The sequence below is a fragment of the Giraffa tippelskirchi genome, chromosome 8, assembly GCF_054371585.1.
Source record: "Giraffa tippelskirchi isolate mGirTip1 chromosome 8, T2T-mGirTip1v1.2.pri, whole genome shotgun sequence".
Lineage (NCBI taxonomy): Eukaryota > Metazoa > Chordata > Mammalia > Artiodactyla > Giraffidae > Giraffa > Giraffa tippelskirchi.
In genome coordinates, this window is record NC_137282.1 from 34,982,225 (window position 1) to 35,005,711 (window position 23,487).

Sequence of the window (23,487 nt, forward strand, 5' to 3'; positions counted from 1 at the left end):
CAGGCATATCTGAGAGATATTGCCACTTGGTTCCAGACCATAGTAAAAAGGTGAATATCACAATAAAGTGAGTCACACCAGTTTTTTGGTTTCCCCGTCCACATAAAAGTTATATATTTAAAAGCAATTCCACCAATAACACATGCTCTACATAACATTATGTTTGGCTTTGAGCCAGAGAAAACTTGAAACACAATGGCTTAAACACAGAAAGGGCTCATATACAAGACCTTGTGTAGATAGGGAGTCCAAGGCTGCTATGGTTGAAGCCCTGCAAGACCATCAAGGATTCAAACTCCTATTTCCTATTCTGCCCTCCTCAGCATGTGGCCTTCACCCTCATGATTGCATAATGGCTGCTGTCCTTCCAGGCATCACATTCTGATCTCCTGCGGGAAGAAATGGAAAGATCCAGAAGTCTTTCTCATAAGGCTTTGTCTTATCTTGAGAAGGGATGCTATCCCCAGACACGTCTGCCTATATCTTATTGGCCAGAACTAGGTAACAGAGCTTTCCCAAGATGCAAAGTTATTTGGAGGAAGTGAAGATATTTACATATTAAGCAGGAAACACTGATGATCATCTCCAGCAAAACTGGAGTTCTGTCAGCAAGGAGGACGGGAGACCAGACCGTGGCAAGTGATAAGCAGTTTCTGCCATATGCCTACTGTAGAAAAATCAGAAAAAACAAGATGCATTTGTGCATTCTTTTTGTTCCATTTATTTATTCCTTTATTTAGTCTTTCGGCTTCTGTCTCCTGATAAATACCTTATTTGAAAGTAGAGACCGTCATGGTGGCCTTACCTCAGAGAGTTAAAGCACCTTTGAAGCTCTGTCCTTAAATGGACAGCTTTCTGGTACAAGTAACATCCTACCCCCACCCTCCCCACTCCACCTCCCCACCACTGAGATTTAGTATCAGGAAGATAGAACCTTTGGAGAAGGAAATGGCAACCCACTCCAGTGTTCTTGCCTTGGAGAATCCCAGGGACAGAGGAGCCTGGTGGGCTGCTGTCTGTGGGGTCACTCAGAGTTGGACACGACTGACGCGACTTAGCAGCAGCAGCAGCAGCAGCAGATAAAACCTTCAAGGGAAAAAACATGTAAATAAGGTTTCAGGGCAGAAAATAGTTTTGTGACAGACTGTCAGCATTTTATTTGGGTCAGAAAACAGGCCATTTCCTGTCCTTTCAAAGCCCCGCGCCTCTGCAGTCACTGCCCTGTAACCCGGGCAGGCATGTGGAGATGGACTCAATCGAGGCCACAGAGGCAGCAGCCTCCTTTCCTGAGCGGTCAGCGTCTTGCTAATGGCTCTAGAAGCTGACTGCAGGGCCCGGTCCTGTTCATCATTGTCATAATCACCGTGGATTATATTTTTGCGCGCCCACAGGGGGCATGGCCCCACACTGTGCCAAGTGTTTACTGTCCTATTTCTGCTTCCAAATCGTTACATGTTGTGCTCGCAGTGAGCTGAGCTCTGATTGCCAGCAATACTGTCCACTGCTGTCAGCTACCTAAAGTTGAAGCTTTTCATGCTGTGGACGTACCCCAGAGGAATCTGATCAAACAGTCACACTACCAGCTTTTTGGCTAAGTTTCTTCATCATTAACAGATTTTCTCAACAAGTCAATCGGCAGGTACTACTTTCTTTGTTACAGAGCTCAGCGATGGCATTGCTGACTTCAAGGTTGGCCAGAACCTTTGGGATTTGGCAGTAAAAGAGCTAATATTGATCAGTTCTGGGGACAGTCTTACACACTACTACCATACATAGAACAGGTAACTAATAGGGGGGACCTACTGTGTAGCACAAGGAACTCTATTCAGTACTCTGTAACAGCCTAGATGGGACAAGAATCTAAAACAGATTGGATACAGACATAATGTAGAACTGATTTACTTTGCTGTACATCTGAATCTAATACAACATTGTAAATCAACTATACTCTAATAGATTAAAAAAAATAAATACTTTATATTTCATTCTCCAGTTATTCCTCTGAAGGCATAATCAGTACACATTTTGTAGATGAAGCAGGTGACTCTAAGAGTTTAGATGAGTTGTCCAAGGTCATGTAAACTGGTAAAAGATCAAAATGGAACTTGAACCTGGGTCCTAATTTAATTACCTTTCAACTCCAGTATATTGTCCTTTAAGAAGAGTCATAATATTTCACCAAGAGGTCATAAACCCAACCTTCATTAGTGAAGCGCGTTTAACCTAAACTGAAGGGTCCTCATTCGCCCCTTGCTGACGTCAGTGGTTACCCTGCGTGAGGAGGAACAGGTGCTTTTACAAGGTAAGTGAAGCGACTTTAGAAGTCTAAGAGAATTCAGGAATAAGGTATATTCTTTTCTTCAAGGTATATTAGGTACTGTGCACATTTAATGTCGGAGAGGGCAATGGCACCCCACTCCAGTACTCTTGCCTGGAAAATCCCATGGACGGAGGAGCCTGGTAGGCTACAGTCCATGGGGTCGCTAAGAGTCGGACACGACTGAGCGACTTCACTTTCACCTTTCCCTTTCATGCACTGGAGAAGGAAATGGCAACCCACTCCAGTATTCTTGCCTGGAGAATCCTAGGGACGGCGGAGCCTGGTGAGCTGCCGTCTATGGGGTCGCACAGAGTCGGACACGACTGAAGTGACTTAGCATAACATAGCATACATTTAATGTAGCAGAACTAGAATTACTCTCTGTTCCTGTTTATTGTGCATTATTTCCCCTGTACATATTTCAATTTATTCTGCTTCCTGACTTGATGAGCTCTCCATCACAGTGATAGTTTTCCTCATAGTTTATCCTTGCTCTTAACTCTTCTTTCCTTAAGCAGCAGTTTCTGGTGATGCTATATTTGACTCGCGCTTTCTTACTTTTGTTGGAGCACTTTCATAATTTTCATCCTCATTCACATCAGCCTCATTCTCCTCCTGCATTATCTCTGAGTGGTACTAACTGCACATTTATTTCCCGCGTATGTGTTAGAACCTCCCTCTCCCCTCGGTATTTGACAATTGCAGATGGCTTTTCGGTAGCATCCTTCTTTTCCCGGAGTCTGCACTTGTTAGAGCTCGAGGGTCCTGCTCACTTAAATAACGATTCAGTAAGAGCCTGCATCTGCACATTGTGGTTGCTACTGAGTCTAATCATGCCTTCCATTTCAGAGGTATCACGGTTTTCCCTCTATCTAATCATTTCATCTGGGATGATTTTAAGCTGTGTCATAACTTTAAAAGGAATCTTGAAGACCTTTTTTTTGCATGTCTCCTTCTTGACAGATTTTGCTATAAAGATACTGTTCTTTCCTGCAGTTGTTCTCAGTAATGGAAGCTGGTTGTGGTGGTGGTTTAGTTGCTAAGTTGTGTCTGACTCTTTGCAACCCTAGGTAGTATAACCCGCCAGGCTCCTCTGTCCATGGGAGTTTCCAGGCAAGGATACTGGAGTGGGTTGCCATTTCCTTCTCCAGAGGATCTTCCCAACCCAGGGACTGAGGCCAGGTCTCCTGTGTTGTGGGCAGATTCTCTACCATCTGAGCTACTAGGGAAGCCCTAAAGTGTTTGTATCAGAGACCAAACCCGAAAGGTGTAGCATTCAGCTCTCCTGTTTCTTACCGCACACTCTCTGACCTTGAACCCACATCTCTCATCTGACAACATGAGATACACCATGTTTGCAGCTTTTCAGAGCATTTTCGTTAGCCTCATACTGTCTTGATATTCACGCATTGACTTTAACAAACACGATTATATAATAATGTAATATTCTGCCCCATGTACTTTCCTACGATTATATGGTTAGTAGAAGAAAATGATCAGCTATACAATATAAGCCGATAGAGACTAAAATAAAATATAATAGCAGATCTAAATATACTTTTGAAATAAATAGACCAATTACAGGAATGAAGGCTTGCATAAAAACAAACATATACAAAGAACTTTGGAACTAAATGTAAAGGAAATAGTAAAATAGTAACAGCTGTCTACAAAATACTTGAAAATTAAACATCAGGTTTTTGGCATACTTTTAACTCACAGAATCCTAACACAATTTTTAACCCATTTGAAAGAAAATGAGCAGCCATTAGAATTACCCATGGTAATTGAGCAAAATATGAAATTGTTAACATTTTGCTCAATTGAGGTTCAAGCTTAGTTTTCACTATGGTCTGAAATTCTAAGATTTAATTTTGAAAATAGATTCTGTATTATTTATATTCTTTGAAATATAATCTATAAGATTTAAATTAGGTAGAGATATGCAAATCCAAACTGTAATGAGCTACCCACACCAGACAGAATGGCCATCATTAAAAAGTCTACAAACAACAAATGCTGGAGAGGGTGTGGAGAAAAGGGAACCTTGGTAATGTAAATTGGTGCAGCCACTCAGAAAACTAAAAAGAGAATTACCATATAATCCAGCAATCCCTCCCACCCTGGGCAGAGATCAAATGAAAGTATAATTCAAAAAATGATACACGCACCTCTGTATTCATAGCAGCAATATTCACAATAGCCAAGGCATAGTAATAACCTAAATATCTACTGATAAAGGAATGGATAAAGAAGATGTGGTATATATACACAAAGGTATACTACTCAGCCATTAAAAAGAATGAAATAATGCCATTTGCAGCAACATATCATACTAAGTAAGTCAGAAAGAGAAAGACAAATACCATACAATATAACTTGTATGTGGAATCTAAAATATGGCACAAGTGAACCTATCTATGAAACAGAAATGGACTCAGACGTAGAGAACAGATTTGTGATTGCCAAGGGGGAGGGTGTTGGCGAGAGATGGACTTGGAGTTTGGGGTTAGTAGATGCCTACTACATACAGAATGGATAAACAGCAAGGTCTTGTATAGCAGGGGAAGTGTGTTCGGTATCCTGGGATAAACCATAATGGAAAAGACTGTAAAAAAGAATGTGTATATGTGTGTAACTGAGTCTCTCTGCTGTACAGCAGAAATTAACACACTGTAAATCAACCATACTTTAATTAAAATAAAAGATTTAAATTAAGACAAAAATAGCTCTACATGGCTTTAGGAGAGAAACTGTCCTTTTACTGTTTGGTAGAAATATGTAAAATAACATATTTGGTATATCAATACTAAGTTCTGTTAAACTATTTCCTTGAGTTTTTTTTTTTTTAATATAGCATCAGCACTCTAATTTGATGCATACTTGAAATTCAGCACTGGGCTCTTTAAATCACATTTGAATTTCACTGACCGTAAGACCAGGGTCTGGACTGTGGCTTTACAACTGTGTAGTCAGGAGCCCAAACTGAAAGGACCAATCAGACTCTGACAGGAAGAACCAAGTTAATTTCTTTATCATTTCCTAGAAATGTGCTTTACCTGAGGGACCTCATACAATGAAAGAAAACTCTAATCTGGCTGTGCATGTGTTTCTCCTTTAATCAGCCCAGCGTTGAATCAAGATTTTTGTTACAGATTACCAGAAAAGGAATTGGGTATTGCTCTCCACCTCCAATACACTGCATCTTTCTTCTTAGGAGAGTCACTAGCTTGTGTGGATTGCTTTTCAATGTTCAAGATCTTCTCCCGCCCTACAGCAGGACTGGATCCTATGTGTTCCTAGACTCTAGCATAGAGCCTGGCACGTAGTCCCCGACTCAAATAAACATCCACCAAAGGAGAGAAGGAACGAAAGGATGGTCATGTTAGACGCTCACTATCCCCACTAGACAGATGGGGAAAGAAAGGACCAGGCAGCTTAATTAAGGGGCATTTCACAAGGTCACAGGGTGGCCGCACTAAGCCCTAAACCAGACCTAGAGCCAGGATATTTTCAATGGCTCCAGGCTGCTGCTTCTGGCAAATTATTAAAGCTACAAGATTTTAAACCTGACCTATCAAGTCACATTATTTTCAGCAGACTGTATCATGAATATTTCATACTTTGGTCTCTAGCACTCTTGGGGGGTTTGGAATCATGAAACAGCATTACATTTTCTCAGCACAAAAGCACCAGGAAGGCCGGTTGAGAAACTTCGCCACAAACTTTTCATGCGTGTCTGTAGAGGATTAGGTTCCCCATAAACATTCTGGGGCACTCCCCAGGAGTTTTGGGGCGTACTGTTTCCCAAAGCTGTTCACAAGGTCCATGAGGTTAGGAGCATTTTTGCGCCGCTTGGGCAAGTGTGGTGGCTGCAGACTCTGATTTTCTAGGTCCAAGCCAAGAAAGTGTTGGTGATGGAAACTGTCTTTGGGGGCTTTGTCTATAGAAAGCAAGCTCACTTATCACAAACAAACCATTTCTAAGAGATCAACAATTTTGTTGACTGCATTTAAACATAGAACATGCAGTTCCCGAGTGCAATTTCAGTTTTTCAAAGGACAGTTTTATTCTTTTTCAGAAATGCCAGGGTGATTATTTTTTGTTGTTTTGTTTTGCTTAGAAGGGCCGCTTAGCGTGCCTCTTTAGTCAACATGTAAAGGAAAAGAACAAGCAACCGAATGATCCCCTGTCAGCCTCAAGGCAGCAGATTGAGGACTTAAACACAAACAGGTCCTCTAGGTGATGCTGGTAAAGACTTTCAAATCAGGCGAAAATACGCATCGAACTCTGACCCAGTCAAATTGATTCAGATTAAATGTTTTCTTTTTTCCTTGAGAATGTCTGTTTTCTGCAATGTTTTTAAGAAATCTCTTAAAAAATACCGAGATCTCAGTAATATGATGTTAATCTCTTACATTAAGAATTGGATTAAATTTACTTACAGCAGCCAGTCTTGGCTTTTATTACATTTGGTATATGATTTTTTTTTCTTCTGACAACTACTGTTATAAAAATTGCTGATTCTTTTCTAAATTTGTGCTATTAGGTGTTAGTATCTGTATATACAGGTTTCCCAGGCGGGAAAGTGGTAAAGAATACGCCTGCCAATGCAGGAGACACAGGAGGAATGGGTTCAAACCCTGGGTTGAGAAGATACTCTGGGGTAGGAAATGGCAACCCACTCCGGTATTTTTTGCCTTGAAAATTCCATGAACAGAGTAACCTGGTGGGCCACAGTCCCTAGGGTCACAGAGTCAGACACGACTGAGTGGCTGGGCACGCACACACATATGTATATACGTGTAGTGTACTTATTTATTTTTAGGCAAGGAATTTATAAAGGGGCTTCCCAGGTGGTGCTAATGGTAAAGAACCTGTCTGCCAATGCAGGAGACATAAGAGATGTGGGTTTGATCCCTGGGTCGGGAAGATCCCCTGGAGAAGGGCATGGCAACCCATTTGGCACTGGAATCAGCAAAGGCATCAGTATTTGAGGACATCTGTATACAGTTTGGCTATGTAGGGGAGAAACATAGTTTACTTTACCCTTCTGAGCTCTTAGCTGAGACCCCTTTAATAAAAGACAGGCTAATAGAAATAAAACACACAGGCCTTTGATTAATGGGTAGACCTCAGTGTATACACGGGAGATGGCCAGGGGAAAATGAGTGACTCTCAAGGTGGCTTACAGCTCAGGCTTCAATTCCATCTTAATAGGGAGAGAGGATGTACAGACCTCCTAGGGGAGAGGAAGTGATTCTTAGAAAAACGAAGGGTCCTTAGGAGAGTCCACAGGGGGTGTGCTAGTTTGTGGCAAACTGCGTCTGGGTGTGGTGACTACTTCTAGTCCCCTCTCTGGTGACAGAGTCCACTTCCCTGCTTGATGAAACTCCTGGGAGGGGATTTATGATAACTGGTTGCTTTTGGAGCATCTGTCTGGAGGCAGATAAGGGAGTTCAGAGGAAGTCTTTCCTTGCACTGCTGTTTAAGTGCCTACAGCTCCCAGTAACCAACACACCAAAGTGGTGGCCTTTGGGGTGGCCTGTTCTGCAGCTCTCCATCTGCTATGCATCTCTCCTGTATTCCTCATAGGTAAGATATCAATGGTCAAATACGTGTAATCCCTTAGAAACGATACAATTTTCCAAGTTTAGTTAAAAGCTTATAAGTAATGTTGTGATTATTTTTATCTGTCACAGATAAAATTTATACTATATAAAGTTTCAAAAAAATCTTTTCAGGATGATTTTGGTAATATGAAGGATGGGCTTAAATCCAGGTTTACTTCATGTGAGCATCCCACCAGATTAGGAGCTTTGCTAGGGAATACACTCTCTATCGTCATGGCTATATCCTCCACACTTCATCAGATTACCTGTTATATTAAAGATCCAATAAGGTTTTGTTGAAAGGAAGATCATTAAATTATATACTTTATGTGTCCATCCAGGGGTCAGCACACTGGGGTCCAATTTCGCCCATGGCCTGTTTTCATATGTCCTCTAAGCTAAGAATGTTTCTATATTTTTCAGTTCCGTTCAGTCGCTCAGTTGTGTCTGACTCTTTGCGACCCCTTGAACCGCAGCATGCCAGGCCTCCCTGTCTAACACCAACTCCCGGAGTCCACCCAAACTCACGTCCATTGAGTCAGTGATGCCATCCAGCCATCTCATCCTCTGTTGTCCCCTTCTCCTCCTGCCCTCAATCTTTCCCAGCATCAGGGTCTTTTCAAACGAGTCAGCTCTTCGCATCAGGTGGCCAAAGTATTGGAGTTTCAGCTTCAACATCAGACTCTCCAATGAACACCCAGGACTGATCTCCTTTGGGATGGACTGGTTGGATCTCCTTGCAGTCCAAGGGACTCTCAAGAGTCTTCTCCAACACCACAGTTCAAAAGCATCAATTCATCTGCACTCAGCTTTCTTTATAGTCCAACTCTCACATCCATACATGACCACTGGAAAAACCATAGGCTTGACTAGACGGACCTTTGTTGGCAAAGTAATGTCTCTGCTTTTTAATATGCTGTCTAGGTTGGTATAACTTTACTTCCAAGGAGTAAGCGTCTTTTAATTTCATGGCTGCAATCACCATCTGCAGTGATTTTGGAGCCCCCAAAAATAAAGTCTCTCACTGTTTGCACTGTTTCCCCATCTATTTGCCATGAAGTGATGGGACCAGATGCCATGATCTTATTTTTCTGAATGTTGGGCTTTAAGCCAACTTTTTCACTTTCATCAAGAGGCTCTTTAGTTCTTCTTCACTTTTTGCCATAAGGGTGGTGTCATCTGCATATCTGAGGTTATTGATATTTCTCCCAGCAATCTTGATTCCAGCTTGTGCTTCCTCCAGCCTAGCTTTTCTCATGATGTACTCTGCATATAAGTTAAATAAGTAGGGTGACAATATACAGCCTTGACGTACTCCTTTTCCTATTTGGAACCAGTCTGTTGTTCCATGTCCAGTTCTAACTGTTGCTTCCTGACCTGCATACAGGTTTTTCAAGAGGCAGGTCAGGTGGTCTATATTTTTAATGGGTTTTAAAAATAACAAGGAAGAATATGCAATGGAAACTATATGACCCACAAACTCTAAAATATTTATCGCACCTGTCCCTTTACAGAAAAATGTCAGCAGATGAGTCTTTATTCTTAAATATACACCTGGTTTTTAGACATGCTTTGGTGAGGACTCAGACCACTTTGCAGAGTGACATTATCCAGGGAGGGAGACCCTGGTCACTGCCTACTCAAAGTCATTCTCCTTCCTTCTTAGTAACAGAACTCCTATTTTGTACCCACCTCTAGGGACGAAATGCCGCACGTCAAAGCCAGTCTGGGCAATCCCACTCGACTCTACTAGGAACCTGTCTGGGGCAGACGTGTGATTCAGTCCTGGAAGATGAAACAGAAATGGAAATGTTCAGGGAGATATCTGGGAAGGATCTCACTGTGAAAGCAAACATAAAGGAATATACCTGCTTGCTTTCACTCTTTCTTCCTTGGGACACAGTTATGTGCTAATGACACGCTTTGAGTCCTTAGCTGTCTCTTTTTAACCATGACTGGAAGAGCAGACAGCTCACAGTGATGCTGGCCCAACCTTCTCTCACTGCTGGGCTGGCACCTTGACCTCAGAAGTACCCACCTGCAGTTTCCTTGCTCTGTGATAAAACACATTATGGTCCAGGCCATTAACTGTGTGTTCTGATACTTGCTGCCAAAATATCCAGATTCATTCAGGTTGTAAATCTGTTCTATTAATGAGCTAGATTGCATTATTAAAAGGTTGTATGGAATGAGGAGTTTTCTCAAACGACCTTGGAAGTCTTGAATGAAATTATAGGATAACCCAGATAGGGATTAACATAACTTGGTGTTAACATCATCTTGGAAATAACTGTTTGGGCTTGAACTTGGATGAGAAGAAACCTCTTGGACAGCAGAGTGAATTCAACCATGAAGTCAATTTAACTTTCCTATCTGATAAAGAAGCAAGTGTGGTGTGTATTTATGTGTTCTGTGTGAACATAGAAGGTATGGATTACATTTAACTAGATATCGTTCAGAACATATCAGACTAGGAATAAGGAGAGAAACACCTCTGACCTCAGTAAAGACATTACAGATTCATTCTCTAAAGTTCGGGCTTCTGAATTTCATTAAGAACCTCAAGGTCCTCCCTCAATGCTTGTTTCAAAATGGATAAAAATGCAAGGTTATCTTGCAGCTATTTTACCCTATTTCTTTATTTTGACATCCCAGTTTGTGAACCGCATTTTCACTGCCACACAGGAAACTTCTCAGGGCTCCCACGTGCAGAGTGACACTCTTCAGGCTCCCACTGATGTTACATTAGCTTCGTTAACAACTGCAAAGCCTGCCACAAACTAATGTCCTTTAGTTGGACTGTTTATTTTCTGAAAGCTTTCAAGTAATTTTGTGATTGGCATGAACTGAATAACACTTTGGATAGACATTCTACACCCTCATCCATCTCTGACTCGTTATTACTTTCTATTATTAGTTAATCTATGAAATTTCATGCATTATTTTATTTCTGTCCATTCTTGTGAGCTTTTAACTTCCTGGCAGGGGTCTGAACGTCCTGAATTTGTGAGGAGAAAACTCCCTATCCTCCACCAAACTGTTCTCATGTAATGAACTAAGCATAGAAATCTTCTTTGGCTAAAGGGAAAAGGGGGCACTGCCCGAGTGGCACAGTGTATAGGAATCTGCCAGTCAATGTAGAGAACACAGGTTCGATTCCTGGTCCGGGAAGGTTCCACACATGGTGAAGCTGCGCACCACAGCTTCTGAGCCCGTGTGTCTAAAGCCCGTGCTCCTCGACAAGAGAAGCCTGCTCACCGCAACAAAGATCAGCCCCAGCTCGCTGCAACTAGAGTAAGCCCAGGTGCAGCAAGGAGATCTAGCGCTGCTGTTGCTGCTAAGTCGCTTCAGTCATGTCCGACCCTGTGCGACCCCAGAGACGGCAGCCCACCAGGCTCCGCCGTCCCTGGGATTCTCCAGGCAAGAACACTGGAGTGGGTTGCCATTTCCTCCTCCAATGCATGGAAGTGAAAAGTGAAAGTGAAGTCGCTCAGTCGTGTCCGACTCTTTGCGATCCCATGGACTGTAGCCGACCAGGCTCCTCCGTCCACGGGATTGTCCAGACGAGAGTACTGAGTGGGGTGCCATTTCCTTCTCCAAGATGATAAGATAAAATAATAATTTTTTAAAAACATATAAAGGAAACCAGGGGCACATTCCTATAATGACATTCTAGCATGTATGTCATGCTTTACAGTAAAAAGTGCTTTCCTATTTCTTATTTCGTCCTCATAAGAACTTCATAAAGTCAACAAGGTATGGCTTGTTGTATTTGTTTCATATTGAAAAAGCCAATCTCAGAAAGTCTGAGAGCTGCCGAAGTCAATGTCCTTTGAAGAAACGGATTCTGGCTCTAAACCTAGGTCTTCTAATTCTAACCTCTCACAGAACTAGGCCACTTGAACTGATTTTTTTGGTACTGCCACCATCTTTTTGAATGACTTTTGGAAATTATTAATTTTTGAAACAGAATTTTTGTTGGAGGTGCCTAATTAATTAGGTTGACCGACATCTGACTTTTTCACTGAAATCAGGGAGCCTATTTAAAAATGTCTCCATCCATTTGTCTTTTAGAAACATATAGAAGAAATGTTCATTCTTCAATAAAAACACAAAGAAATATTTTGGAAACGTCTGGACACTGTGTGTCAAATCAACTGTAAATTCTGTGCTTGTCATGTGTCAGATGTCAATGTCAATGGAAGATTGTAATGAACGGCGTAAACATGAAGGTCCCCGGTTAATTTACTGTCCTATCTTTCGTCACTTGTATTCTCAGCAGATGACACAATCCTGTGGACCTGCTGCTCAGGTTTTCCTGGCGGTCCACATGTCTGTAGTGTACGTTCCATTTTAATTAACCTCAAGACTCTAGTTCATGTGGCAAAGCTGGCTTCTCTAATTATTTTCATAAAACTTGTGATCTTCTCAGAAACAATGGGTAAGAGATGCAGTAAGCCATCAGAGCCACTGCTAAACCTCACACAAATAGGCAAGGGTACTAGAACACATAAGAAATTACTGCTGTTTTTTAAAGACTCTTATGGTATTTAATTTTTGTTGAATGGTGTTATAGTTAACTCCAGAAATGATTCAGGGGCTAATTCTTTCTCTTTCTGGACATCTGTCTATTTATCTATCTATATATACTTAGAGTATATTAAAGAACATATGCCCAACAGTAATAGTTTTCATCTTCATAACATGTGGAAAATTATTCTTGTTTTATCCTCTCAGGATGGCTGAAATGGAGTTGAATTTACTGTTGCTCACATGCTGGCCTTGACAAAGAAAGGCCAGGATTATCTTCAGAATCAAAGCTTCATTACTGAGATAAAATGAAAAGAGACCTTACTGCTCTTTATGTAATTAAATGCAATCATTATTATGAAAATTTTTCGGCACAGCTGCTATGTTGAAAAAAATCTGCATTAACAGTAATCCCTTTATATCTTTGACATGATTCATAGCTCCTCACGTATTCCCTGGTCTGAAAATGAAAGAGAATTTGAAACCTTCCATAGGTGTATTGCTTATTTGTAGCCTGAATAGCAATTCTATACCTTGTTTTCATTAATTCAGGGAATCATTCAAATGGTTAAGATGCCATGTTCTTACAATTCACCCACTTAGTGGCTTGTAGATAAAGGATCAAGTGGCCAAGCAGGTCATAAAATAGTCAGTTCAGTTTAGCCTCAAACACTGACAACTGAAGTAGTAGCCTCCAATGAGGCTGTTTATTAGGCAACTCTAATGTCATAACATATGTGTGCGGGCAGAGGTCATGTTCTGTTCCAACATAAAGGTCTGGGTAGGTCCATGGTTGGGGGCCTGGGGTGACTGATGTATTACCTAACCTACTTGACCACATCTGAAAAACTTTTTTAGTATATTTATTAGTATTAAAAATATATTTAGATCTCCTTTGACTGTCTAAATCTTGAATGATTCTGAACTCAGGTAGGGAAGATAGAGGTAAAATATACCGGGCTCCTTAAAAACCTATGTATTAATCCAAGCTCCATAATGAGTCTGAAAGGTTTGGGAATTTCCCAGTCCAGTCCCATGATAAATGGTCCTATGTCCTTTTGGGAAAGACCAGAAAGTAAATCAGCAGTCACAGGTCCTTCCTTAAGGGAATCTATCTTACTTATTTCCTCTCACTCCTGGTTTTGAGAAGTGATTTATGCCTAAGAATTAGATGAGGTGGCTTTCTACTCCTTTATGGTCTCAAAGTCAGGCTTTTGATTATGACACTCGAGATTTGTAAGCTGACTCAGACCAAGCTGGACTCTACTTGTCTGCCCAACCATTTCAGGCCAAGGGGGCCCCTGGTACGTCAGAAGCTATAGAGACCTCTCTGGCACAGATTACCCTGATTATCTTTCTGTCCCCGCTGCCTATTTTTGTGATCATGAGCAACTTGTTTCTAGCAGTTCATTGCTGCCACTTGGTCTTTTCCTCTCTGGGATCCAATCCTCCTCATGGAAATCAGTGAGCCTATATCAATGGCTGCATTTCCACCTTCTTATATAAGGCCTGTGGGGGATATCTTTCGAAGTGCTGGATGTGTTTTTAAACTAAAATATATATGAATTTTTAAATTTGGAAATAATTTCAAACTTACAGCAAAGGTGCAAAAATAAGCCTAAATGAAGAACAATACATGCCCCTTTACTGGGTTCACTTATTGTTTATGGTTTGTGCTATTTGCTTTATCAATGGATTCTCCCCTGCAACACTGGGAAGTAAGCTGCCTACCTCTGGATCTTTTGCCACTAAAATCTTATATCCTATACAAAAAGATATATTCTCATGCAACAATTGTTATGTTATCATCTTCAGTAAGTTTAACATAAATTTCATACTTTTGTTTTATCTATCATCCATTTTTCAATTTGGTCTGTTGACCCAGTAATGTCCTGTTGAATCTGTTTGTATAAAATGCAGTCAAGGACTAGATATTACATTCAGGTGTCATGTTTTTTGAGACTCATTTAATTTGGAACATGTCTAAAGCCCTTCTTGTCTTAATATTTCTACCATTTACTACTATCAGCATTCATGCAGAATACAAACCTCCCCTACCTCTCATAAAACAGGAGGAAATGTTCCTGTTTTGTGTTCGTTTGATGTTTCCTCATGATTAAATTTAGGGCATGTATTCCTAGCCAGAACACTGCATAAAGGACACTGTGATTTGACATCCTTCTCAGGGTATCAACTCAAGAGACATACAGTGTCAAGTTACATCTTTATCACCCTGAGAGCGTGTTGACTGATTTCTTCACCATATGTTGCAGTGACTGAACAATCTACAGGGACAATTTAATATCAGACAAATATTTTGCTTCTTATCAAAATCTGTCCCTCTGGTTTCCAGCATCAATTGATGATTCTTGCCTGTATCAATATTTACTATAACCAATATTTACTATAATTCCAGCACTCCCTCACACTTACCGATCAACACTTGGTATTCTCCTAAAGCAAGAGCCCTTGTCCCTTTTTCTTTCTTTCCTTCTTTCTTTTGTATATATTAATATAAATATTTAAGTTTCATAGGTAACAATGCATATTTTCTGTATAAGTCTATACCAAAATATATACATATACATATATATGAAGGTGTATATATATATATATATACACACACACACTTCATTAATTTGGTCTTCCCTGTTGGCTCAGATGGTAAAGAATCCTCCTGCAATGTGGGAGGCCGGGATTTGATCTCTAGGTTGGGAAGATCCCCTGGAGGAGGGCATGGCAACCCACTCCAGTATTCTTGCTTAGAGAATCCCCATAGACAGAGGAGCCTGGTGGGCTTCAGTCCACGGGGTCGCAAAGAGTTGGACACAACTGAACAACTAAGCACATATGCTTAATTTATACATTTAATGTATTTAGGTGTGGACTCATATTTTCCCATTGTTTCCTCCAGTGGTTTATAACCAATTTATTCCTAAATGCTAGGTACGAGGAGACTCCTTTAGGCAACCTCAAGAGAAACTCTTGTAGACTGAGTCACTTGGGGGCACATGTAAGTTTTAGAATCCCTTCTTTTATATCACCCTAATAATTTTAGGCATCTCACCTTCATTTAGTGCAGGCCACCGACCAACCAAGCCAATGCTTAATACCATATTGGGAAATTTGCGTTTGGAACCTTGAGCATATAGCCTCTGGTAGATACACCCATGTTGATATATTGGCCTAATCAATAGTTATATTTCTTTTTCCCATGTTTAGCCCTCTGAGTACCTGTTCTCACGTATAGTCTTTAGATTTCCCTCAATAAATATTAGCAGAGTCATGGATCCATCTGGATGGATCTTGCTGGGACAGCCTGGGAGCCCACTCTTGTCACAGGTGTAGTGTCTACGAGGTACAGGAGAGGCAGAGGTGAAGACAAGGTGCTGCCCTCCCTTTGAGCGGTGAAGTATCAGAGGATCCACACGGTCAGGGCTGTTTTCACTGGGGGCTGCTGCTGGCAGAGGCGTTTCCACTGGTCTTTGGGAACACGGAGTGGTCAAGTGCATCTGGATCCACCCAAATGTCCTTTAGGATTCTACTTTCTCTTAATAAATGTGCCTGCTTTGATGTATGAGCCATAGCAAGGCTTTGCATTCACTTTATGTTGCAGTTTAGCAAATTATTGGAACTGATTCTGTGTCTGATCTCTAGTTATGTCAGTTCTGTGGCTGCAAGAGATTGTGCTAAATGTTCCTTAATTTTCTAACCATGTCTTGGGCTGAGAATTTAAAACTCAGAGAGTGTGTCCTTTTTCTTCTCCGTCTTCTTCTTCTTTAAACTCTCCAGTGTAATGAGAGGTAGCTGGGGTTCTGTGCTCTTTACCCCTCTAAGTGGTCTATCCCAACAGGCATCTGGTCTCTCAAAGCTCTCCCTCCAGTCGGCACTTCATCTCAAGTGACCCAATGTGATAATATGAGTAACTGGGTGCTGTGAGCACGCACGTGTTTTCCATTCGTTAACGGTTTGGGGCATCAACTTTGCTTCACATCCAGACAGGTCTCACAGTTACTCCCGACTGACCACCCTTGAGGACTTCTGCTTGCAACTGCTCCCACTACTAGACACTGGATCAGTCAGAACCCAATGTAAAAACGATCCACCCCAAATATTTCGGTGAGGAAAAGATGAACACAGAGGACCACAGGCTCACCTTAAGGAGGACTGGAGGGACAGATTCAAGTTGAGGCACCAGAAATACTTCCACAATCGAGGGCAGATCCCTGGGGACCAGTTCTCCGGGACAAGCTCTGGATCTGAGGGTGGTCGTGGTGCAGGGACCAGCAATGCCGTCCCTTGAGGCTGACTCCGCACGGCCTCTGATGCAACCTCTGTGCAGACAAAAGAAGCAGGAAAAGGGGCAGTTACCAAGGCAGAAAATCTTCAATTTCCATGACATTGTTTTGTCAGGAAAACACGGTTTTGACCTCATTTTCACTTGACAAATCTCACTCGAGTACATTTAATCTGAGGAACCTGATATGCAGCCAGAACCCTAGATAACATGGATCAATGCTGTTTCCAGTTTTCCCAAATCTCAATCAGAGATAGGGTGGGCTCTAGGCTGAACAAGCCAACCACAGTGTTCATTTAGCGGGGACCACCATCGATTGAGAACCGCCACACTTAGATTTGCAATCAAAACCCATTTATCTATTTTTAATGAGAGTCGTAAACAGGAGATACTTGATTCAATTCTGAGTGTGTACGTATAAACCATATGTCATGAGACTCACAAAACAGATGATGCCAACTCCCCCAGACTGATGTCTATGACACCTCTTTTCCTTGTTTAATATTCCTAAATTATGAAAATAAATGGCACTCAGCTCATGGATAGAGGGATTTTGATTTTGTTTTATCCTTAATGGTAATGCATTTGTATTTTCTAATAAAGCCTTGATTATATTGAAGTCAATCAACCAATAATTGCATTTATTGAAATTAATATATTTGCAATTAATTAACATAAACTGCAATGAATAAATTTGCACTTCCGGCTAAGCAAGACCCACCTTATCTTTCAACAGCATGGTATGGAAGGTCCAGTCCACCCCGAGGTAAGAAGAGTCTTATCCCCTCACAGGGGCAGCTGGGCCAGCCTGGGTGTGCTGACCATGCGATGTCCTCTTGATGCTAACTAAAGGCTCTCCTCACTAAGATGTGTGTGTTGATATAGGTCCGATGTAAACATATCCTGTATGTCATTTTTGCTGTTTTTATCAGTAACTGTATTTTAAACTAAAGTAGAAATTCATAGGGAAAAAAGGAAAAATACAACTGTATGTTAATTGGCTTTGAAGCTCTGGAGGATTCATTTTATTATGGAAGATTCAGCTGAGAGATAAATGCACATACACAGCACGAACAGTATCGACCCCATGGAAACCACAGGAGAAAGCTCAGTTGGCTCCCGAAGCTATCTGATGCAGAGGTGCAGAGACATAAACCAACTTTCATTGTGTTTGTTTTATTTACACTTGTTTATCTCTTTGAAGCAAGGACTTATTATTTGAAAAAGAATTCATTGAAAGGGGAAAAAAAAGACTAAGAGAAGAAACTTTTTAAAAAGTGTCTTTCTGATATCTTGTTTGAAGGTTTTCACTTTGTGGTAAATTATTTTGTTGCATTTTACATTGAACTTGTGCTTGCAAACTTTTACTAGTTAATACATTAACCTTTGTCATTTTTGCCTAAACATATTTATTCCCCAAGCTCTGTTATGAAAAGAATCTACTTTAATACGGTAAGGTGGCTACATATTAGAGTCCAGTTTCATTTATTATCTGGCCTCTTGTGTAGGAGTAGTTGACACTTAAGAACACCTTTCCAAGGCAAAGCCCTCTGACTGCTTTGAAGCAGTCTGTCCACGCTGGGGTTGCAAATACCAGTGGTGTCACAGGGAAAAAACACAATTTTACTTCTGACTGAGTGTCTAGAAGATTCCGTCTGCTCTCCAAACCCCTCTGAGCTATGCAGATGGATCTTTGGAAGAGATAATCTTAAAGCTATATGGTGCAAAATTTTAAACATTCCTTCACATGGTATTGAAAATCAGTATTTTCAGTTGTATCACAAAAATCAAAATTCTGACCCCAACTACAGATACAGAAGATGACATGTACCAAATATCATTCTGCTGAAACAGAAGAGGTAGCTGGGTTTGTCACAGCAGAATTTAGATCCATGTGGCGTGTAAGTATAAATGGCATTCCTAATGGATGGGGCTGGAGGACCATCATATCTCACCCTCGAAATGAGCCATGAGAAGAAATGCTTTGGCTGAGTCAGTGCAGTGATGACACTGGGCTGCATATTTCAAAGGGTGACGTGTACCCAGCAGATGCACGTGTGTGAGGCTTTAATATGTGTAAAGGGTGTGGCAGACAGAAGACTTCACAGGCAACCGCCAATCATGGAGACGCCCTCAGCATCCCTCCTCAGTCCCACAGGATGCGCCACATCTCTGGATGTGAATCACCAAGACACATCTGAGCTATCTCAGCATCAGGGGACTTTGATAACCACACCTCATGCAGAAAAATGGGAGGGATAACGAGCTGAACCAGCTGTGCCCACTTTACAAACCCTGTGAGCACACGTAACCAAGCCCCGCCTCCACCATTCTGGAATTTTCACTTCTCTTGTCTTGTTCCCTAATACACCGGTATCCAAATTCCTGATCGCTCATCTGACTTCTGTTCTTCAAATCACTGACTTCCCTTGACCCCTTTTCCCCATCAGCATTGCTCATCAGCCTGGTGAAGGGCTTGGTAGAGAAAATAAGATCAAGGACATCAAACTTGACAATTTTTCTGTCTGCAAGACTTTTTTATATTAATGATATTTGCTGGTTCATTTGGCGGGTTAAGTTGATAGGAAGGGGATTTGTGGCTGAAGAATTTTAAATGACTTGTTTGGGAGGAAGGCATGAGCCTAATTGTCTTCCATGATATTTAACTACAGGGCATTCAGTGTAAAGTTATCAACTGTATACGGAAAAGGGCTTTCGGTTAGATGGCGTACACTGTGTGATAAGATTCTATCTGCATTTCTCATTTTTATATTAACAATTTTGTGTGTTGGGGGAGACCTAAGAGATCTTCTTAGTAATATGAGAGCTTTTAACTTTAAGTACAGCCAGGCTGAGCCACCATTCACCACACCGAACATGCGCATCCCATTTTCCCATAACGTTGGCGAGGCGGTCTCAGTTGAAACAGGATTCTCCTGTCCCTGTACTGACCCTCAGTGCTCCTGTGGCATGAATGACTGGTTTTTATCTCCTTGTCTTTCTTATGAAGGCTGATTTGACTGTGCCTGCTGACCCACAGCTCCTTTTGAAGTTGCCAGAGTGAACTTAATTGGCATTTGTCAGCATGTTCAATGTCTTGAAGAAGTTTAATATCTCCCCAGTGCATTGTACAGAAATCAATTCCTGGAATAAAGACTCTCTTGGTTCATCAGGAGCCATATCACAATAATAAGAAGAAAACTAACATTAATTCAGAACTATACAAGTTACAATGTATTGACTCATTAATCCTCAGTAATTTTATGAAGCAATAATTGTTATTATCCCCGCTTTACAGATGTGGAAACTGACATACAGATTTGCCCAAGTCTGCCAAGTAGGGAAAGTCTGATCTGGTATTAAACAGATACGTTAGTAAGAAGGTCCCATAGTCAACACAAGATGAAACAGAACAAAGCAAGAAAAGCTACAGTAATGATAATTTTAAAAGTTTTTCAAAAACTACTCTTCTTCATACAAATCTGTCCAAGGATTATGTGTTTGAGTAACAATCATTTCTACAGTGTACACTGAGAAATGCTTCATTAATTTACTTAGAGTTTCCTATGGCCTTTTCTAGAAAAGCCCCAGATCAGCTCTGAGATTCCACAGCTGCTCAAGGAAACCTAAGTAGATAGATCTGGAATTCTCGAGGGTGGGCAAAGAGAGAGAGTACCAAATATTTCATCATATTACTTTAGAAATCCACAGAGAGTTGGAGCTAAACCAGAAGGTTTCCTATGGTGACAGAAGGCATGTTCCATAAAGGAGGAGTTTTTTGTTTCTGTGCTTCTCTTCTATATCCCTGACCGAATAATGCCTACAGCGTAGTAGGTGCTCAAAAAAATACTTTATGAATTAAACAGCTACCATGGATCATAGCCTTTCTATACACCACGTGTGCTTGAAAGCCTGGAGTGTCAAGCAACGGTGAAGTAGAATGGAAAGCGATCTTAATGTCGGTCACACACGTCCTCGCTCCTCTTAGTTCTCATCCTCATTTTTTTCCCCCAAAACACTGAAGAAAATTAAGATCCATGTCCCCGTGAACTGGAAGAGTTCCTTCCTTTGATATATAGTTTTCTACGAGGACAAGAAAAAGATTTTCATTCACTAATTCAGATGGGGAATACTTTTCAACATTATATGTTAGCCATTGGATATAAAGTGAAAAAGAAAGTACTGCATAAGTACTTATATAGTAATTACTATGGGCCTTTAGGGTTCCCAGGTGGTGCTAATGGTAAAAAAAAACCTCCTTGCCAAAGCAGGGGACACAAGAGACATGGGTTTGATCCATGGGTCAGGAAGATCCCCTGGAGGAGGGCATGGCAACCCACTCCAGTATTCTTGCCTGGAGAATCCATGGACAAGGCCTGGCGGTCTACAGTCCAAAGGGCTGCAAAGAGCTGGACGTGACTGAAGTGACTTAACCCGCACACATGCATGGGCCTTTTACTTAATGAATCCTCACCACATTTTACATATGAGAGATGTGGATCACAAAGGTTGTACATGGCAAAGCTGGGATCACAACTGGCTAGCCATGTTGTTAACCAGTAAGTGAAGACCCCTACTCCAACTGTAGCTAAATCTAAAGACACATAATCACACAAAGCCTATCAAAAATTACAAATCTAACAAGTGCCAGGAAGATCGCAGCAGAGGGTGTTGTGGGAGAGCGTGATGGAGCGAGAGGCAGGGTTGGGCTCAGAAAATGACATTCAAGCTGATGTTGGACAGGAGAGTAGCAGTGAGTCAGGCAACGAGCAGGAGGCTTTCTCAATAAGGGGAATTCTAAGTGAGGGGTAAGGCCAAGTGGGCACGCTTGCTGTTCAAAGAAGCGAGAGAAGGGGACAGTGATGTGAGCTTAGGATCTGGGAGCAGGGCAGGTAAGAGGAAGGAGATCGTGTCAGGATTTGGAGCCTAACTTCTGCATTTTTATTTCAACAGGAAGTAACTCTAAGATTTTAGCAGAGATGCGACATGATCCTATTTATGTTTTATAAATATCACTCATTCTTCTTTTATACTTTTATGGCAAAAAGTGTCATGATGATTAATAGAGCATTTATGACACAGTATTTATTCCTTTTAACAGATGTTTTCTCCATGATTTCAGCTAGTTCACTTGTGTCACAGACACCATGTAGAAGATGCTTTTGAAACTGTGTTTAAAACTGTTTCTGAATGAAGATGTGTTTTAACACGATAAATGAGATATATATAAAAAGCAAATTTAGAACATCTCTACATGTTATTATGAAACAGAAGCGATGTAACAGAAATATTAAGTGCTTTATAGATTGTTGATTAAAGTTACAATGAGCTATAGTGCTCCTTGTAGGTTAAGCACATGTTAACATTAATTTATTTAAATATTTAGACAATATTCTCTATACAGAATACTGATGCAATATATAATTATAACGCAATTACAATAATATCATTATAAACCATTATAGTTATTAATACATCATTCTATAATAGGATTAACAGACTCAGGTTTATTATTTAATTCATGGTTTAAATATAACTAATTAAAAGGCAAAAAAATGCCAGCATTTTCTTGGAATTCAGTAAGCAGAATGCCTATACTGGCCTGTATAATGAACTACTAAGACTTTGCAGAGACAATGCAAGTTTTTTTGCAAAACCACCACCTAGAAGAAGAACCTAGCTACCTTTAGGGTGTTGGGTGTTTGTATCTCATGCGTATCAACAAACCGTCTTTCGGAATCAGACGTCAAGACCGCGGCTTACAGCAGTGGTCTTACAGAGCCTTTCCGTTTGTGGCAGGAGACGGGCAGGAACCAGCGCGGCACGAGAGAGCAGGCTCACGGTCCAGCAGCGCCCCCTGGAGGACAATGGCAAAGTAGCAGCCTGTCCGGCCGCCGAAGGAAAGCGAGGAGCCAGGGTCCCCGAGGGGCGGCAGAGAACGGGGCGGCAGAGAACGGGGCGGACGGGCCAGCACGACGGCGGGCGCTGGCGCGTGACTCCGCGGCAAGAGGAGCGCCACGGCCGCATGGAATGGGTCTAGCAGCCCTCCGTCGCCGAGAGTGTCACAGTCGGTAAGGGAAGGTGGCACGTGTGACTTCTCGGTAACAGGGAAGTCCTTCTAAGATTTGAATGCTCTTGCCTATCAGGACATGTGGAAACACTTCGATGGTGATAGCAAAGCATTAAGGCCAGTTTTTTTTTTTTTTTTTTTAAAGGCTGTATTATTGAATCTGCCCCTTGTCAACTTTGAAAATGCCAATGAAAAGAAACCTAGCGATATAGCTCAGGATGTGTGCTGGTGATTCTGCTGTTGTGATGGAAGGTGGGCCTGGTGGTTAATTGACAGTTGATACATTTTTGATACAGCTCAGTGATCACTGGGCTCTCACCAGACTGTACACTTCATATTTTAAGGTGACCTAAAAACGCATAGTACTCAAAAGACAAGAGGGGGAATATTATTAGCCAGAACCTTCTTCTTTCTAGTGATGCATAGATGGAATTATTCTTTTAAGTGGGGTTGGATAAGAGATGCTCCTGAAATACAGCAAATGGGGATTTGAGATGCTGGGGACAACTGTGGTTTATCATCAAGAGGCACGGATAAACAACATTTTCAGGCCATGACAAGGGGATGTAAGGAAGTGTATGGACCCCTCTTGGCCTCAGGACTGCTGAGGGTTTTTGGCTTCCTGCCAATCACTGTGCCAGGGCAGCTTGCTCAGTGC

At 41.4% G+C, this 23,487-nt stretch overlaps 1 protein-coding gene across 2 annotated transcripts in view; it reads right to left on the minus strand.

The window, feature by feature from the left end:
* Positions 1 to 81: 81 nt before the first annotated feature.
* Positions 82 to 23,487, minus strand: part of LOC145518182 (uncharacterized) — a 429,574-nt gene continuing 406,168 nt past the window's right edge. The window contains exons 7-11 of one of the 2 annotated variants that reach the window (XM_081522001.1): positions 16,619 to 16,796; positions 9,625 to 9,717; positions 975 to 1,086; positions 556 to 667; positions 82 to 389 (exon numbers count right to left, since the gene is read on the minus strand). In XM_081522001.1, the coding sequence (XP_081378127.1) occupies positions 9,648 to 9,717; positions 16,619 to 16,796 (248 nt within the window). In that variant the 3' untranslated portion in view covers positions 82 to 389; positions 556 to 667; positions 975 to 1,086; positions 9,625 to 9,647. Of the gene's footprint in view, positions 390 to 555; positions 668 to 974; positions 1,087 to 9,624; positions 9,718 to 16,618; positions 16,797 to 17,480; positions 17,707 to 23,487 lie in introns of both variants that reach the window. The other variant, XR_014062723.1, reaches the window with a different exon arrangement.